Source organism: Mandrillus leucophaeus, unplaced genomic scaffold, assembly GCF_000951045.1.
Source record: "Mandrillus leucophaeus isolate KB7577 unplaced genomic scaffold, Mleu.le_1.0 Scaffold19, whole genome shotgun sequence".
NCBI lineage: Eukaryota > Metazoa > Chordata > Mammalia > Primates > Cercopithecidae > Mandrillus > Mandrillus leucophaeus.
Window position 1 is genome coordinate 2,358,522 of NW_012101920.1, and position 19,878 is coordinate 2,378,399.

At 43.6% G+C, this 19,878-nt stretch overlaps 1 protein-coding gene across 4 annotated transcripts in view; it reads left to right on the plus strand.

Annotated features, from left to right (window-relative positions):
- The window catches only part of TSHZ2 (teashirt zinc finger homeobox 2), a 543,820-nt gene that overhangs the window by 298,354 nt on the left and 225,588 nt on the right, over window positions 1-19,878 (plus strand). For 2 of the 4 annotated variants that reach the window (XR_001005875.1, XM_011978117.1), the window contains exon 1: window positions 6,622-9,986. Coding sequence is in view for 3 of the 4 variants with exons in the window: in XM_011978117.1 (XP_011833507.1) it covers window positions 6,871-9,978 (3,108 nt within the window). In the remaining variant the exon portion in view is untranslated. Of the gene's footprint in view, window positions 1-6,621; window positions 9,987-19,878 lie in introns of those variants that run through there. The other 2 variants (XM_011978119.1, XM_011978120.1) reach the window with 2 other exon arrangements.

Consider the following 19,878-nt stretch of genomic DNA (forward strand, 5'->3'; position numbering starts at 1 on the left):
CAGCATCCAACTTCTCTCCATAACTCACCTCTCTACTTGCCTTGGCCTCGGAAGACCCACTGTGACGAAAGTCCCGGTGAAACTCCACTGAAGTGTCTTGCATGTGGTAACTGCAGAATAAATATTTCTTGATTGAATGAATAAGCAGATGAACCACAAAGGGATGACAGAGTATCCACTTCCCCTGACTTCAAGTAGCTTAGCCGTTTTTTTTGCTGATGACCGAGATGTGGAGAAACTCACAAAATGTGATTAGAAAACGTTTTAAAGAGCTGTAACGATGGCCCAAGAAAGAAGCAACAAGCATATGTTAAGTGTTCAGACAGACCCCACCTGGGATGCACGCGTGGTACATGTAAAACATTCCAATGAACCGAACCGGCTTCAGGAAATTGAAAAAAAAGAGATACTGTTGTTTTGATGACCACCAGAAACCTCCCTATTTACCTTCGCAGAGTACCGATGGGCTCAGGATGGCGCCCTATCACTGTGCGCACGCCATCTCCAGCAGTCCTTTAAACAAAGAATTCTGTCTGTTTGGTTCTGACATTCAGACAGAGGAGGGAGTAAACTCTTCTCTCTCGATCCGTATATATCAGTAACACTTACGTTATATGTGGCATGCCAGGGATAAAAACCCACACACCACAAATTTTATGTTTCTTTTTGAACATTTTTCTGTTTAAAAATGTGCACGAACGTAGATAACTTCTCCAGCCAGCAAACACCCTGGGCCCTGGCCTGGGGTACCTGGATTCTCTGTAAATGAAATCTGTGCTCAGGAACGGTGCCAGGATCCCACAGCTCTCTAGACTTCCTCTCTCCTGAAACAAAAAGCAGAGGGATCCCTCCACATGGCCCTCCAAGAGGCCCTCACTCCAGGCCTAGCTACCCTTGAGAATAGCTCAGCTTCCTTGAACACTGAATCCTGTATCTCTTTACTCAGCCTGCCAACATGCATGCCAATTAGTGCCAATAATAATATACATATTAACAGACTTTTAGACCACAGTCACCAAAACACTAGAGACACATGACAGGGAGCTCTTATTCCGAGTCATCATTTTTTGTAGCTACTGGGTACACGCTGAGAAATTCTCACGATCTCCTCATTGACGTCTGCCTTGAACCCTGTGGCATCTTCCTGTGACTTTAAACAGTCATTTAGTGCGGTAGATTGGCGAAAATGATCCTGTCACCATCGGATATGTTTTTAAATGAGGTCTTGGTTGAATTCTGGTTTAGTTTTTAAAAATCAACCTTCTTGAGTTTTTAATTGTTCTTATGTTATAACGGTTCCACTTCTACTGCCATTTCTAAAACTGTCAGTGTTTTTACTGTAAACACTACTGTGGACTCACAAGGTGACTACAGAAACGTATGCCCAGCACAAGTCTGGTATCGAACACCATACCACCCATGAATTATTTTGCAGAATTTCATTGAAATCATTCTGACTAGAGGTTTGGAAACAATTGAGGTAGTATATTTTTAAAAATAATTGTTTTCCTCTTTTTGTTGTTTTTTGGGACAGGATCTTGCTCTGTCACCCAGACTGCAGTGCAGTGGCGTGATCACAGCTCACTGCAGCCTCAACCTTCTGGGCTCAAGTGATCCTCCCACCTCAGCCACCCAAGTAGCTGGGACCATAGACATGCACCATTATGCCTGGCTATTTTTTTTAATTTTTTTTGTAGAAATGGTCTTGCTATTTTGCACAGGCTAGTCTCCAATTCCTGGGCTCATGTAATCCTCATGCCTCAGTTTCCCACAAGTACTGAGATTACAGGTGTCAGCCACCATGCCCAGCCATTAACCTTTCATATGAAAGAAAATTTCTGTAGGAAGAAAATAAAATGTTAGGGTTTATTTGTAATTTTTACCCACATACTATTAGGGTAAAACAAACGCAGCATATAAAATATTATTCTCCAATAATATTTCTTCTTTTTTAAATGAAGAATTCAGGGGAAGGCTACTGTAATATGTATGTCTGCTAACACATGTGTAATGTTGTTGGTAGTAGACCAGCTAATGGACTTTATCCATGATAAAATTAGTCCATACTTTCAAAGTTCCCATGTGTGAATCTTTGTTGAATCAAAGTCTGTTCACATTAGGAGCATAGATTCTGATGCTTTTGTGGTCTTGTTGCTTATTCGCAGCCTTTATACTTAGGAGTATAAATCCACAGCTCAAAGAAGTTGGACAGCAAGGAAGTTGGTAGCTGGGTTGTTCTGAAAAGATGATTTATGGTGATGCTCTGGTTTTATTTTATTTCATTTCATTTCATTTCATTTCAGACAGAGTCTCACTCTGTTGCCCAGGCTGGAGTGCAGTGTCACAATCTCAGCTCCTTACAACCTCCATCTCCCACTTCATGTGATTCTCCTGCCTCAGTTTCTCGAGTAGCTGGGGTTAAAAGCATGCGCCACCACACCTGGCCAATTTTCTTTTTTTTTTTTTTTTTTTAGTAGAAACTAGGTTTCACCATGTTGGCCAGGCTGGTCTCAAACTCCTGACCTCGGATGATCCGCCCGCCTCAGCCTCCCAAAATGCTGGGATTACAAGTGTGAGCTTCAGCACACAGCTCTGGTTTTATTATTGAGTGAAGTTGATTATTATGATTGTATTTCACATCGATCTACATGGGCTGGGGGTGGGGAGCTCTTTACCCACCAAAAGTACCAATTGCACTGCTGAGGAACGGAGCCAGAGTTTGCAGCTGGAATAAACCTTTTTACTGTATAATCTATTCATTCATTCAAATAGTTTGTCGACATCACTCTGTGCCAGGATGTGAACTGAGCACTGGGGAGGAGCATTCTGACTGCATGGGGATAGATATTCTAACCCTACATACAGTATAAGAAGACATCAATCAATAAACAAATGGGCTTATTTCAGAGTCTGGTAAGTGCTCCAGGGATTTCAGGCAGTAGGGTGATGTGATGGATAGTTACACAGAACAGGGGAGACATCAGGAAAGGCCTCACTGAGAAGAGCCCATCAGAGCTGAGACTTGATGGAGCCCGCTATGTGATGGTGCAGAAGAAGAACTTTTTGGTCAGAAAAATCTGCAAAGGCAGAAAGCCTCAGTCCGGAGAAGGATTGGTGGGCTCAAGGAAGAGCAAGTAGGCTATTGTTTCCTAGGCAAGAAGAGCAGGCCATGGGTGCTGAGAGAGGAGCAGGGAGGTTGGCCAAGGACACACCCTGCAGGCTCTTGTAGACCATGCTAAGGGTTGAGATTTTACAGTAAGCGCAACAGAAAGACAGTGCAGGAGTTAAAACAGAGGGACGTCATGACCTAATCCCTTTTACGAAGAATCTTCTAGCAGTTCACTGAAGAGCAGACTCTGGGAAGTAGAAGCAGGAAGCTCACTGTCCAACCTAGGGGACAATATGGTGGCCCAGGCTAGGGCAGTGGCCATGGAGTGGGAGAAAAATGTTCTCCTGAGTCAGTAGTTCAGTCAAAGAATGCACCAGATTTGCTCTTGAATCAGTTGTTCCAGGAATGGGGACATCTCATGTGGCCAGAGTCAAGCTGGGGAAATGGATGAAACTGGAAATTTAGGTTGGAAAAGGAAATTTTTGCCACTATGAAGTTTGATCTTCGACCCCCAATCAACAAGGAAGTTCTGTAGAGAACAGTTCTTTCGTCCTGTGCTTTGGCATAACTGTGATAGTTTTCTTTCATTAAATAAGTGTTCGTAAGAATACACTTGCCACTCATCCACTTATACTAAGACTTACACATGATGCAATCTTATTAAACAAGTCATCAATAGAGAGAGAGAGACTGATATTCATTATTCATCCAGATCACCCCTGTTCTGGCTGCTTTTCCTCTCTTGCCCCAACTGCTGGTGGCAAACAAAATCACTTAAGTCAAATGAACAGTTTTAGATGTATAATATTGAAATGTGTTTTTTAAAAAAAAAACTCCTTGGAACCCTCAGCCATTGTTAAAATACACTCACTTTGACAGATGTTTGGCACTTTTTGTATGAGGCTTTTCAATGCCTTACCTTATCCAGTGCATGAGATTTAGTCTGCTCTGCAGAGGAAAACAGACAAAAAGGGTCTCTCGGCACGAGTTACTCTTCTGTAAAGGTTATAGTAAACATGTCAATGCCTAATTAAGCAGAAAATTTTATCTGTATTGTGGGGGAGGCGTTTGCTGTCTCTGACTTTTCTTCTGCGGAATCCATTTAGAAGGACAAAGTAGATTGTGAGGTTGAGCTGGTCCGGAAAGCTCTGCTTCCAAATATCAGTGGAAAAAAAAAGAACACTTCTTTTCTCCTACTTTGAAAATGACTGTATTGGATGGGCAGAGTGTGTGTGTGTGTGTGTGTGTGTGTGTGTGTACGCATGGGCACAAGCATTAGAGTGCATGTATGTATATTTCATCAACATACACACAAAATAACATGAATTACTTCCCAACTTCTTGCTAAATGTCAGGCACGGTGCTAGGCACTGAAAATACTGAGATGAATGAAACCCAGAAACTCCCTTAGCCAATTGTGATGACAGAAAGTCCTCACTGCCACCAAACCCCCAAATTTCTTTACTTGCTTCTTGGTTGCTGTGATTACGTGAGCCATAGGTGTGGTCACCACGTGTCTTAGCCTGGACCATCCTGCTGAATACCTATTGACCCAGCATATGTTCCGGATTAATAGCATTCCCTTCATTCTCAAAGTGACCCTATTTGATTGGTGAAATTTGTCTGATTCCCTGATGTATTTTACTTGGCTCAGTAACAACTTATTTTATCAGTTGTTATTTAGTGTATTAATTTTATAACAGAGACTTTCTCCTTGAATGGTATACCTATTTTTTGCAAACACACAAGTTAATCCAGGAAAAAGAAAATGGTATGATACCGACAGGAATAATCTAATTCGGCCCTACGGTCATTTTAAAGTACAGTTTTCTTGCAAGTTGTGACCGCTTATTAATGGGTTTTGGACTAGATTGAGTAGTTGTTGTTTTTTCAAACCAATTTTTGAGACTAGAGACCAGTAATGCCAATTTAATAAAAAATCCACCTGTCAATTTGCTAGGAAGGTAAAACACACCACACCAATAGCAGGAAAATAACTAACACAACCGTAAAACTCATGGCTAGACTGAATTGATATATTTCATCTTGTTTTATGGTATTCTGTCGCTAAAATCATGGGCTCTTGTCTCCAGTTTTCCCACAGTTTTCCCCTCTGATGTGGTTATCTATTTAGTGACATTTCAATGAAATTCCACTGCTTAACCTTTAGCCTTTGGGTCTCCCCAAAGGGTTCTTCTTCATTAGGTTGGCAATGCAAAGACAGCGACATCTCCCGTGTTCAGGCATTCTCCCATCAGGCAGACCTGGGTGTATGTCCTCACTCTGCAATGCTAGCTGTGTGGCCTTGGGTGAATTTCCTTACCTTAAAGCCTCAGTTTCCCCCTCTGTGAAATGAAAATAATAGTGGCTACTTCATGCAGATATTAGACAAAATGAAAGAATGCATTTGCAGTGTTTAGTTTACTTCCTGGGAGACAGTAATTGCTCAATAAATATTCTTTATCTTCAGCAGCAGTGGCAGCCTTTGGAGTTGCTGCTTTATCCTAGCAAGCCCCCTTCTCATCTAATTCTCTGTGCCTGCCTCACTGGACGGCCCTCCAGTGCATGGCCACTCCTTTTCCAAGCTTTGTCCTTAGGGACTGGAAATAACAGAGCCTGCTCTAAGGTTTTCCCCAAGTCACTACCTGCTACAGAGAGAGGAGATAGAAGTTCATAAAAAAAAAATTGCATTAAGATTGTGCAGGCCTTGCAAACCTAAAACTGGATCTCCTTTTCTTTGGGACTTCTTTGGTCGCATTTTATCTGCATGGTTCTGAAAAGGCCAGGTGAAGAAAATGAGCCCATAGGCATAATGTCACATTCCCCATCTCCATTGATGGATATTTGCCCATTAATTCCCTTTGCACTGGCTCGCTCATGTCTTCATTTTCCCTATGCAATTACTGGTCCTAAATCCTTTCAGAGAAGGGAAAGCATGCATCCCCAATAGCATTTTGCATCTACAAATCAAATATATAATTGGCATCTCATGACGGGTACCCACAAATCACAGTGCATTTGAAATTACAGGCACAAGATCGAGAGGGCATTTTCAACCTTGTCTGGAAAGGTCTTCATAAACCTGTTTTAGAATAATAAGATAGTCGCCAAATCTCCCATTTTAGCACCATTTGCGATTATTTTAAAGTCATTATATTTGCTGAGCTTATATAATTTTTCAATGATCAATAGATTTTATTTGCATACTCCATAATCTCTCTTCCTGCTGTGTGATTCTCTACAAATAAAAATGTTATAGCAAAAAGACAGTGGCTATCAAAAAATATAATGGCTGTGCATCCAAATTACTTCTGAGCACTCGAAAATGATTTATTTATGGGGTTATATGCCAATATATACAAGTGCCTTGGTAAAGTTTACCATCTAGATGCCAAGAGTCAAGTCTTAGTCTCCTTATGGGCCAACGTTCTTCTCTGTAGAGGTATGACTTTAATGGGATATGAATTTCAATCCAGATTTCCTAACAGTCATACACATGAATTTAGCAACTATCCCACTACAGGAACATTAGAAAGATATTCCTCAAACCTGAAAATTATTAACTTGGGACCCTAGGCATTTATAAAGAATTATGACTCCTGCCAATTAAAAAAAAAAAAAAACACACACAGTAGATGGCACGAAAAACACCATTTGGCTTTTCCTGCGTCCATTGCTCACAGTGAATAAAGTGTAGATCAAGTCACTGTTCAGTTCGGCATGGGAAGCAGTTAGTCTGTGTGAGGAAATTGGAATGGAATATGGAAGCCTGTGACTGTCGTTTCATCGCTGCTTCTTCTCTTGCAGGCTACGCCCAGGAGGAACAGCTGAAAGAAGAGGAGGAAATAAAAGAAGAGGAGGAGGAGGAGGACAGCGGTTCAGTAGCTCAGCTGCAGGGTGGCAATGACACAGGGACGGACGAGGAGCTAGAAACGGGCCCAGAGCAAAAAGGCTGCTTCAGTTACCAGAACTCTCCGGGAAGTCATCTGTCCAATCAGGATGCCGAGAATGAGTCTTTGCTGAGCGACGCCAGTGATCAGGTGTCGGACATCAAGAGTGTCTGCGGCCGAGATGCCTCGGACAAGAAAGCAAACATTCACGTCAAGCTTCCAAACGAAGCGCACAACTGCATGGATAAAATGACTGCTGTCTACGCCAACATCCTGTCGGATTCCTACTGGTCAGGCCTGGGCCTTGGCTTCAAGCTGTCCGGTAGTGAGAGGCGGAACTGTGACACCCGAAACGGCAGCAACAAGAGTGATTTTGACTGGCACCAAGACGCTCTGTCCAAAAGCCTGCAGCAGAACTTGCCTTCTAGGTCCGTCTCGAAACCCAGCCTGTTCAGCTCGGTGCAGTTGTACCGGCAGAGCAGCAAGATGTGCGGGACTGTGTTCACAGGGGCCAGCAGATTCCGGTGCCGACAGTGCAGCGCGGCCTATGACACCCTAGTCGAGTTGACTGTGCACATGAATGAAACGGGCCACTATCAAGATGACAACCGCAAAAAGGACAAGCTCAGACCCACAAGCTATTCAAAGCCCCGGAAAAGGGCTTTCCAGGATATGGACAAGGAGGATGCTCAAAAGGTTCTGAAATGTATGTTTTGTGGCGACTCCTTCGATTCCCTCCAAGATTTGAGCGTCCACATGATTAAAACAAAACATTACCAAAAAGTGCCTTTGAAGGAGCCAGTCCCAACCATTTCCTCGAAAATGGTCACCCCGGCGAAAAAACGCGTTTTTGATGTCAATCGGCCGTGTTCCCCCGATTCAACCACAGGATCTTTTGCAGATTCTTTTTCTCAGAAGAACGCCAACTTGCAGTTGTCCTCCAACAACCGCTATGGCTACCAAAATGGAGCCAGCTACACCTGGCAGTTTGAGGCCTGCAAGTCCCAGATCTTAAAGTGCATGGAGTGTGGGAGCTCCCATGACACCTTGCAGCAGCTCACCACCCACATGATGGTCACAGGTCACTTTCTCAAGGTCACCAGCTCTGCCTCCAAGAAAGGGAAGCAGCTGGTATTAGACCCGCTAGCAGTGGAGAAAATGCAGTCGTTGTCCGAGGCCCCCAACAGTGATTCTCTGGCTCCGAAGCCATCCAGTAACTCAGTATCAGATTGTGCAGCCTCTACAACTGAGCTAAAGAAAGAGAGTAAAAAAGAAAGGCCAGAGGACACCAGCAGGGACGAGAAAGTCGTGAAAAGCGAGGACTATGAAGATCCTCTGCAAAAACCTTTAGACCCTACCATCAAATATCAATACCTAAGGGAGGAGGACTTGGAAGATGGCTCAAAGGGTGGAGGGGACATTTTGAAATCTTTGGAAAATACCGTCACCACAGCCATCAACAAAGCCCAAAACGGGGCCCCCAGCTGGAGTGCCTACCCCAGCATCCACGCAGCCTACCAGCTGTCTGAGGGCGCCAAGCCGCCTCTGCCTATGGGATCCCAGGTACTGCAGATCCGGCCTAATCTCACCAACAAGCTGAGGCCCATTGCACCAAAGTGGAAAATGATGCCACTCGTTTCTGTGCCCACACACCTGGCCCCTTACACTCAAATCAAGAAGGAGTCAGAAGACAAAGATGAAGCCGTGAAGGAGTGTGGGAAAGAAAGTCCCCATGAAGAGGCCTCATCTTTCAGCCACAGTGAGGGCGATTCTTTCCACAAAAGCGAAACGCCTCCAGAAGCCAAAAAGACTGAGCTGGGGTCCCTGAAGGAGGAGGACAAGCTGATGAAAGAGGGCAGCGAGAAGGAGAAACCCCAGCCCCTGGAGCCCACGTCTGCTCTGAGCAACGGGTGCGCCCTCGCCAACCACGCCCCGGCCCTGCCATGCATCAACCCACTCAGCGCCCTGCAGTCCGTCCTGAACAATCACCTGGGCAAAGCCACGGAGCCCTTGCGCTCACCTTCCTGCTCCAGCCCAAGTTCAAGCACAATTTCCATGTTCCACAAGTCGAATCTCAGTGTCATGGACAAGCCGGTCTTGAGTCCCACCTCCACAAGGCCAGCCAGCGTGTCCAGGCGCTACCTGTTTGAGAACAGCGATCAGCCCATCGACCTGACCAAGTCCAAAAGCAAGAAAGCTGAGTCCTCGCAAGCACAATCCTGTACGTCCCCACCTCAGAAGCACGCTCTGTCTGACATCGCCGACATGGTCAAAGTCCTCCCCAAAGCCACCACCCCAAAGCCAGCCTCCTCTTCCAGGATCCCTCCCATGAAGCTGGAAATGGATGTCAGACGCTTTGAGGATGTCTCCAGTGAAGTCTCAACTTTGCATAAAAGAAAAGGCCGGCAGTCCAACTGGAATCCTCAGCATCTTCTGATTCTACAAGCCCAGTTTGCCTCAAGCCTCTTCCAGACGTCAGAGGGCAAATACCTGCTGTCTGATCTGGGCCCACAAGAGCGTATGCAAATCTCGAAGTTTACGGGACTCTCAATGACCACTATCAGTCACTGGCTGGCCAACGTCAAGTACCAGCTTAGGAAAACGGGCGGGACGAAATTTCTAAAAAACATGGACAAAGGCCACCCCATCTTTTATTGCAGTGACTGTGCCTCCCAGTTCAGAACCCCTTCTACCTACATCAGTCACTTAGAATCTCACCTGGGTTTCCAAATGAAGGACATGACTCGCTTGTCAGTGGACCAGCAAAGCAAGGTGGAGCAAGAGATCTCCCGGGTATCGTCGGCTCAGAGGTCTCCGGAAACAATAGCTGTCGAAGAGGACACAGACTCTAAATTCAAGTGTAAGTTGTGCTGTCGGACATTTGTGAGCAAACATGCAGTAAAACTCCACCTAAGCAAAACGCACAGCAAGTCACCCGAACACCATTCACAGTTTGTAACAGACGTGGATGAAGAATAGCTCTGCAGGTAGGAGTTTGCTCCGAGGCATTGCGACTAGCCTGGTGAGGAGCTTCTTACAGGGAGATGGGTCTGCTTAGAGGCAGCTAGTGTCTCCCAATGCCAAGCAGGGTAGTAGCTTGCTTGAGTAGGATTTGTTTTTATGAAAGACCAGAACATGAAAACTAAGTCCTAATCATTCTCTCAAGTTCTCCAGTCTAGAGCTGGGAGCTAGAATAAAATGGGTTTAGAGAGATAAAGTTCACAGATTACTACTGCTTTTTCTAGGACTTCATCATCCATAATCCTGAATTACCCAAGGCAAGCTCAAGTGTCCAGCCAAGGCTATCTTTCATTTTAATTATTAGATACTAACTTCTGTCGCCATTCCATTTCACCACTCTACCTTTCCATAGCAATGCCAATGACTTATAAGGTGACAAAAAGGTGAGCAATGAAAGAAATATTGGAGAGTGCTAGAAGTAGTTACTATATAGAGATTCTTTAATCAACTCATGAATAGCTTGAAGTTGTCTTTAGGATTGTTACTTGTAATTAATGCTTTTTGCAGCTTACTTTTTAGCCATTGCCACCTTCCACCCTCTTCCCTTTGGTTATTTTCTACATTACATGTCCTGTGAATGAGCATGTGTCCTAAACAGGTTGGTAGAAAAATATTCTTCTTCGCAAAACATTGAGATGAAAAGAGAAGAAGCTTATTTTCTTCTTTCATCTTTTGGTTGTCTTGTGGATAGGCCAATATTAGAGCCCACCTTTAACAAAGATAGAGGTAATGTGTGCCCTTGAGGTTTCATTTCACATAAAGAAACAAATGGCTTTCTGTACACTTAGTGTGCATGGAGTCCCACAGCTTGAAGATAATTTGCATCATGTATCATAGAAGTTCCATGCCTTATATAGTCATCCATGCCCAGACCATTTGTATAATTTTTAGGAAACAGGGCCGAGACCGAGGTCAAATGCCCTGGCAGATTAGTTTCACCAGCCATTTTCAAATTGAGTATAAGCAAGGCTGAGTCTTAACAAATCTCTTTCATTTGCCTATTTGTGTTTTCTGTACTTCTTTTTCTCTCCCTTCCAGCACGATGCCCCCACACACTAAGAGCCCTCCTATGTGTTCACGTGTTCCTCCACCTTTGGCCATTCCCCAAGACGGGAACCCAACCTGAACTAAACCTTCCGCACTGACCAATCCGGTTTATGTCATGCTAAGTTACAGATTTGCTCCTAACTAATTAGCTCTTAATTAATTCGCAATCAAATATGAAAAACTAATAACCTATCATCGCTCACCACCCCCTATTGTCAGAGCATTGGTTTATAAATAGAAGACTTTCAGAACAAGCTAGAAAGGTAGGACACTAGGAGAGTTCCAGGTAGAGAGCGGTATTTACATGGCATGGCTTTGGGCTCGCCTCACATCAGACAGAGAGGCTTACTGAGTGTGAGGATGGCCAAGATGAAATAAAAAGTTCAAATATCTGACCTGGGGCTTTCCCCTGAGTGAGGAAATCTATGCTTCTGATGGAGAGGAGTCCTCCTATAACTCTAATTGCTATCTGGTCCCAAATGAAGACTATCTTTTTGGTTTGCATGTTTTTATCACGATGATTAAATGTGTTATTGGCAGATTCTTCTCATTCTTTCCAAGCATGATTTGTTCAGCTCATGGAATTGAAAGAAAAGCCAAAATGCATCCATTGAATTCACACCTGAGCTTGGGGCTCGACAGCGTCCTATTTATTTGCTATATAACATTTTAAATCTTATATAACTTGCCATTATGTTTTCCTGGTTCTTTACAAAAAAAAAGGGGGGGTGTGGCACATACACAGAATACCTAGGGAGAAGAAAGATATTTCAAATCCGATAGTGGTGGGTTGAAACCATGGTGAAGAGGACAAACAGGTAATATTTATTTGTACTATAACAAAGACCACTTTTCCGCCTGTTAGGTTTGTAATCTTTTTTAGAAAATTAATATAATTGCCAAAACATTGTGATATGTAGATAGGAAGAGGGAAGGGGAAAAAAAGCTTGATCCATCGTCAGTCAGAATCTGGAATGTATGATACCTGTTCTAGGGATTCAAAGGTAAACCAATAATTTGGAAAAACATATACAAAAGGTACTTACAAATCTGTTAAATACATAGATAAGATAGCCATTTTGGCACCTCCCTGCGCTTGTACAGGATGAGTATATCTAATTTGGACCTCAAAAGCACCGTATTAGTGTTTTCGTTATACAAAACCAAAGCTCCATCCTTACAAGCACCATTAGGCTGTGGTTCTGAGAGGATTGAAGAAAAACAGGTTTGAGTGTTTGGGACTCGCTCAAAGCTATGGGCATGTATGTATGAGTTGTAAACAGAAAAGATGGTGCAGGTACTATCTGTGTTTGTGTTCATCCCGATAATACTCCTATCTGCCTGAAGGTTTCCTCCATCTTTACAAAGGTCGATTCTTGGTGCTTTGGTCATCTTAGAAAAAAATGCCTCCACCCCCGGGGTCCTCTTTTAGAACAACATTTATGCAATACCTTGCCCATTGCTTAGAATGATGCATGTAAGGTTTGTAAATGGTCATGAAATGACATCACTGTTGTCTGGAACTCTAACCTTAGTTGTAATGCATGATAGCACAAATTGTGCAAAATGACATGATCTTTTAGAAAGTAGGATCAAGATTTCATGGAAAATTTGAGAGCTTTAACCTATCTATGTGTTCTGAAACACACAACTTTTGATCTGAATTTTCTTTCCTTTATCAGATATATCTTAAATCCTGCAAAATGCTCTGCCAAATATTAAATGTAACTTTTCATTAAAAATTCATTAGAAAATATTAAGTGTGCATCTCTATTTTAGGACATAAGTAATCTAGAGCAATTTCAATAGGTATCTGTATGTATCTTTAAAAGCCACATGCTCTTGACTAATAGAAATTAAACTGAGAGCAAATCAATGAGTCTGAAATGCATAAAGGCTTGAAATTATAGTCATTACTGTGTAATATAGTGTACAAGTTTAACGGCACACCTAGCCTTGAAATCGTTGGCAGGAAAGTATTCTAGTCCAATGAGCTGCCACTTCTGTTGTGGGCAGCTTGATAAAAACATATGTTCAGGGTGAAAAGCGTGTAAGGTTGCCAGACAAAATACAGAATGGATGTCCAGTTAAATTTATATTTCAGATAAATTATAAATATGTTTTGAGTGTAAATCTGGCCCAAATATTGCATAGGCCATACTTATATTTTAAAAGTATTCATCGTTTATCAGAATTCAAATTTCACTGGGCATCCTGTATTTTTATTAGCTAAATCTGGCAATCTTAATAGCATAGATTATATGGCAATTGGGAAGAATAAAACAGCCCGGACAAATTAATGTCTATTAATGGCATCAACCATTCCTTCCTCCATTAAATAAATATTCCTCCCTTTCATCCTCTTTTCCCTCCTTTGTTCCTTCATTCCTTCCTCTTTCCCTTCTTTTCTTCCTTCCTTTTTCCTTTCCTTCCTTCTTTTCTTCCTTCCCTTCCTTCTTTTCTTCCTTCCCTGCATTACTTTCTTCCTTCAACAAATATTGGTTGTGCTTTTACTATGCACTGGACTCTATTATATTTAACAATGGAAGTATAATAGTGAAGCAGCAGTTCTACCAATTATAATAGCAAAATGTGCCAGGCCTTGCAGCAAACACTTTGCAAACATTATTTTACTTTATTCTCACAAACAGCCCTACGAAGTGGAGGTTGATTCACTCATGATAGGGAGGAGAAAATGGAGGCAGAGAAATTCTGCCTGAATTCCCCAAGGTCCTGCAATCTCTGAGCCTCACTCATTCATTATGACATATCTAGAAAGTCATCGTTCCACAGCAAGTACTGTGCTAATTCCCAGGGAGTAAGCCATAACCAGGACAAGAGTCTGCCTTTGAGGCTAGTGGCAGACAAATAGATGAAAAACTCTAAGGGAAATGCTGAAAGGAGCACACAGGAGGTGGCTCTGCCTGGTTCTGGGGGAAGCCAGGATGGGGAACAGTGGTCTCAGAGGCAGTGTTTGGAAAAGAATGCCCAATTCACCCGCTTTCATGAAAACATGCCCCACTTCTACATCTATATGATGTGGACATAGTGTCCTTCTCATAGGAAGGTTGTGAGAATTAAATGTATGTAATTATTTTCCTTAAAGCCCGTAGTAGGTTTACAAGAAAAGCACATAGTAGGTCTATAAGAAAAGCAAGTTCTAGGCAGAGCCACTGCATGCTCTTACCATGCTCTGTAGCCTCACCTGCAGTATAGAGAACTCGCAGCAACTTCTCAACTCTAACTAATTAATAAGCCTCCAAAACCTCAACCTGCTCTTTGATTCAGATGACAATGACAGTGAAACTATCATTGACTGGCCTCTTTTTATAACTCAGGCGTAATTATTCATATTATCCTCATTTTGCAGAGAGGTAAACCAAAGCTCCAAGAGTTTCATGATTTGTCCAAGAGCATAAAACTAAGCCTGGAGGCAGGATTCGAACCCAGGACTGTCCAATGCTCATCAACTTTCTCCTGCGCCTTAGTTTCCTCCTCCTTGCCTGATGGTTTCTAGGCAATACTCATGGCCAGATGTGCCTCCAACAGCCCAGAGAAAAAGCTGTAAAATGTGGCCTAAAAGTTGAGAAGAGAAAGGGCACTTTCCTGGGTCTTTTGGAGGCTCCAGCTATCAAACATTGCAACTCAGGGGCCCAGGACTGACCTGCAGGGTAAAGCAGAACATGCTTGTTCTCTTTCTTTTAATGCTCTTGTTCAATCAGGTAATTATACATTTGCCGTATGGTGTCTAACCAAGAAATGACCCAAATTCCAGTGAAAATATAGGTACCTAAGATTAAAAAAGAACATCCTCATTCTGACCCTTGGGAATTCATTTTAGGGAGACGAAATGAGAACTGAGAAAGGGTCGAGTATAAGATTGTAGCATCTCTCAAGCAGCAAGAAACCAATGCATCGTCCTCCTTAACATTTGCCTTTTTTCTAAAGGATCTGGCTTAACTCCGTGTACGCATCTCAGCCTCCATTGTACCTTCCCCCTCATTTGGACTTTTGAATGCTCAATCCTGACGTGTATAATTTGGTGCTTTAATATAGAGTAACATTATTTTTCATTTACTCCAATCTGCCATCGGTATCATCTTTTCATTTAACCAGATGCAATTCTTTTTTCTTTCGCTAAATTGAAAATCCATGAGCGACAGGGAGTGCAATGTTTTAATTAGCTCATATTTTTTATATGGATTTATGTCTTTAAAATACATTTGTGTAATTCTTCAGCTAAATTAAAAACGTCTTTCTGCGAAAGTGAGGAGGGGAAAATAAAGAGCTAAATTGTGTCATTAGCTTAGGTGGTTGCAGAGGAGGAGCAGAATCTAGTGGAGGTTCACACGGTTGCCAGAGCTGCTTCCTGTGAGGCTTTTGAACTTGCCCTTCCTGCAAAGAAGTCTTTCTCCATAAAGACCTCTCAAAAAATGGCTTGGGGAGGATTTTTTTTTTTTTTTAAGGCCTCTAGTAAGTAAACAAGCAGTTACCTTCACTGAGCTAATTTGAAACTCAACCTGCCGCCAAACAAACAGAGAAAAAGAAGTCATAATGATAAACAGTTTTCCCTGCATTTCTCTTTGTCTTTTTTTTTTTTAACTATCAAGTTTAAAGCTTTCCACGATGCTTTTTTCTACTTTCTAGGAGACAAGTGACATTCCGTGGTAAATGGGAGAAAAAGCCATGCAGAACTGAAATCTCTCTAACGCATTGACACTAACTTGCCCTCTATTGTTGGAAATGAGCAGGCGTTCATGATTGTTCATCAAACGGCTCCTAATGCAGTTAAAGCATTCAGCTATAATTTCTCCTTGCATTTATAATTACTGTCATAGACTGCACACCTCGGTGAGCAGATTAAAGCTATAAACTATTTAGCCTCGGCTCTAAGACGAGGAACTTGATTTGTCTGGCAGGAGTTATTTGTTAGGGAGCTTGACACTTCACATAAAAATGACTCAACTTGATGAAGAACAATGCAGTTTTAGCAATGCGGGGATTTTAAATCAGTCATGACGCCACGCCCTGCAAGAATCGCAGGGCAGTTTGTTAAATGATATGTAGGCCAGGGAGATAAGGGAATGTGTTAAGGGTACCAAAATAGAAGAGGATTTGGTGTGCAGTTGCCTTCTTTCCTGACTCTCTCCTGGAAGATCAGGAGTTTGTTGAAAATCAGTGCATGTCATGTTCTCCTATTAAATCCAGTGTAAATGTTATGTGAGGCTCACCTGGAGGGGAAAGGGATGCCAGCAGCCACAGGCACATGTCACATTTGGGGGTTTTACAGAACTCTGTGTGGCTATTGAGAAAATTCACCTCCAGGAGCCCAAGAAGCCAGGAGTATAAGGAAAATGGGTGTTTGATTTGGTTTGTTTCCTGGAACATGTTTGTGTGTTTCTTTGGGTATTTATTTATTTGTTTACTTACAGGAGGCACAGAATATATTTAGGCACAGAAGGTGTTTCCATGGGGCTGATTCTATACCTTTTATCTGTGACAATAAACAAAAAACAGATATTTTCCAACTCAGACATCTTCTAATTGTTGTGACCGAGAGCTGCTTCTCAATGAATTTTGGGCAAATTTGACTTGCCACAGAATCATCTCCCACCTACCCATACTTCACAGCCATCAATAAACACAAATTTACCTTAAAACTGGCATTCAGCATCAAGACTGTTGAATGTTTATTTGCAGCAAACAGTGGATACCGGTTCCCAAATATTAGGGATCATGAAGACAAGTGATCCCAGGGCTGGGCGGTGACGTGGAGGACCCTAGCATGCTGGCAGGGACAGTCACAGGGAAGCAAGGAGGCCTTGCACAGCACCAGTGGTTTCCAAAGAAGTAGCAAATCCAGATCTTTGTGGGACCTCCCCAGTGTTTTAGTCGAGAGGTTTTTTTTATGGATGTGGTTTGGTTTGGTTTGGGTTTTGGTTTGTTTTGTTGTTGTTGTTCTGAACACCCTTCAAGCCAAACAAAGTATATCAGAGACCAGATTCAACTCCTAGGCTGCTGGTTTGCAGCCCCTGGATCTGGTGACAGGTCAGGTGGAGACACTGGCCCTGTTTCTCGGTGGTCTTTGTCCCCTCTCCCTCAAGGTAACCCCACTAGGGCTTTGGGCTCTTACATGCATGCCGCTTGTCCCCATCTCAGAGGATACTGGGCTGTTCTTTAGGAAAGTCTACTTCCTTCTTCTTAAGATTTCATCAGGTTGCTGCTACTCAGAGGAGAGGGGCAGGCTGGGCTCCGCTGGAGAGGAACCAACCATTCAGGCTTACCCAGGACTTGGCCGGAAGGGTTCCAGGGATTCGAGACTGAAACCAGAAAATTCCAGACAAACCAGGCGAGTTGGTCACCCTGCTCTCCTAATATACTCTGGTTTCTTTGCAGATTATATACATCTTTTGCCTTCTACTGATACATCTCTTGCCTTAGGGCGCAATACTCACTACTGGCATAGCTTGCGAAATGGTGTGTGTTCTCTACTCCTTATAATATTTAGTCAATGCTGTTACCCAGCACATTTGACCTATGGTATTTGTCTAATCCTCACAGCAAAACTGCAAAGTAAATATTATACCCGTTTTAGAGATGAGAAAGCTGAGGCTCAGAGAAGGTGTTTCAGATGCCCAAGACCCACAGCAGCAGGTAGCGGAGCTGAGACTCCAGGCCAGAGCCGTCAGAATTGGAGCACAGGGTTCCTTACACAGCACTGGGCAGCCAGTGCTCAACTTCAGTGTACGTGGAACAGACAATGTTTCGAAGTGTGGTGCCTTTAAAGTGCATAGTCTTAGTGAGCTGATTTTTGAACGTGTGTAACGGTGCCTCAGCTATATTTGCTGCAAAGAGTGGAATCTTCTTGCATGCCAAAACCCCCGGCCCAAAGGATGTATATCCAGAGTGAGCAAGTGTTTCTAAAGTTTCACCAACTTAAGCCCAAATATATGCTCTTACAAGCTACCCAGCACTCGTGCCAGTAGGCAAAGGACTATGGCTAAAGGAGATTTTGTTCAATGAAGTTAGCCTTCAAGTTACTGCTCCGTGATATGTGTAGATTTTTTTTTATACAAAGCTTCTCCCTTTATTCACTCAGGTGCTCTACAGGGAGCACTCACTGTAGGTTAGGAGCTGGCCTTCCTGTCGGGGAGATGGACAGACAAACAGTGTCATAATGATGAAAAACAAGGCAGTGTGGAGGGCCAGAGGGCACTATGGCCTGCCGGTTTACAAGGAGCTCAGGGGAAGGCCGCATTGGGAGGGTCTGTTTATGTTGAGACTGGCCAAGCATCACTTAGAGGGGTTCCCAAGAAGCCGTAAGAGTACCTGCTCCTCTCCAAGCACTGAAGGCAGGAGCAGGCCTGGTGGATCTAAAGATGTATCAAGGGTCGGGGGAGACACAGCTCAGGGAGCAAGGGGACAGCTCTGAAAATGAAAGCTGGAGAAAGAGGCCAGGACCAGAGCATGCAGGGGTGGGGGAGATGGGGAGAAATAAGGCCTAGAGAGGTTCAGTGACTTACCCCAGGCCACACAGCTAACAGACGTCACACATCCAAAGAAAGTCCCAGTGAGAACATTCAAATGCACTGAGCCAGACAGGGAAGGCGCACTGAGGGAGCTTGGAAGATTCTAAATTTCAGATTTTCAATGCCAGAAAGGCTGAGACAAGGGAGAGACTGGCAAGCATGAGAGAGGCTTGAGAGGTGTTGGAGGTGAGCAGGGACAGGGTGGGAGTGCAGCAAGTCATGGCAGGGGAGTGAGGAAGGAGGAAAGGAGGTCTGGTGGCTGCCAGGTACAACACAGGGGAGGCTGCTGTTTCTTTCCTCCTCCAGCCCCGCAGCGCTAACCCACTCTGAGGGGGCTCAGCCCACCTCTGTGAGCTGGTCTTTCTTTTTCTGTTGTGTAATAGGCGCATGGCAGTAAATGCCACCTCCCTGGCTCCCTTGGGGAAGCCCCACGGCTTGATTATTCCTGAGAATTGGTGACATTCTGTGGCTGCTCCTTGTGGGGGAGGCACAGGTCTGGCCCACCTGTTGCTTTTTGTTCACTTCTTGCTGTCACTTTTGAAAGAAAGGAAGGTTTTACATACACATAAGTAATTACTTTTGTTCGTTCTTATTCTGAACGCCCCACACATCAGCAGAAAACCAGAAAGACTTTTTCAGGACAGAGAGGCACAGGAGAGCAATCTAAGAGAAATTGTTTTCCCTTTCTCCCTCCCTTCCTCCTTTCTTCCCTCCCTTCTTTTCTTTCTTTTTACCGATATTTATCAGACACTTCTTACAGACACTGGGACTATAACAGGGAAATATACGAGCTCCCTGCCCTTGGGAAGCTTAGAGTCTGACCCTCCACTTTAGACTGAGGCTCGAGAGAAGCTATTTGGCCACAGCTACACCAATTTTACCTGCAGTGGGATAAGATCTAAAAGTTAGACTTCCTGGGTTTTATGGGAACACCAAGGAGAAACATCTAATCCAGGATGGGGGTCAAGGGTGGAGGAGGACACGGGGAGTCCGGGAGGGCTTCCTGCGTGGGAGCCCCGATTCTGAGACTTGCAAGATGAGCAGAGAGAAGTCAGGAGAAGAGAGATGAAGGAGGGACACAGCGTGGAAAGAGAACAACAGAAAAGGAAATCTAGAAACAAAAAGAAGTTCAATTCGTGCGCTCTGCCCCACGCCCAGAAATTGTTTTCTCGTTTTCACTAATCTGACATAAATAACTGGACACTCAAGCTCTGACAAGGCTGGGCCCTGTGTTTTCACCCCTCCACTTAGAGGATCACTTCTAGTTCAAGGCAACACAGTT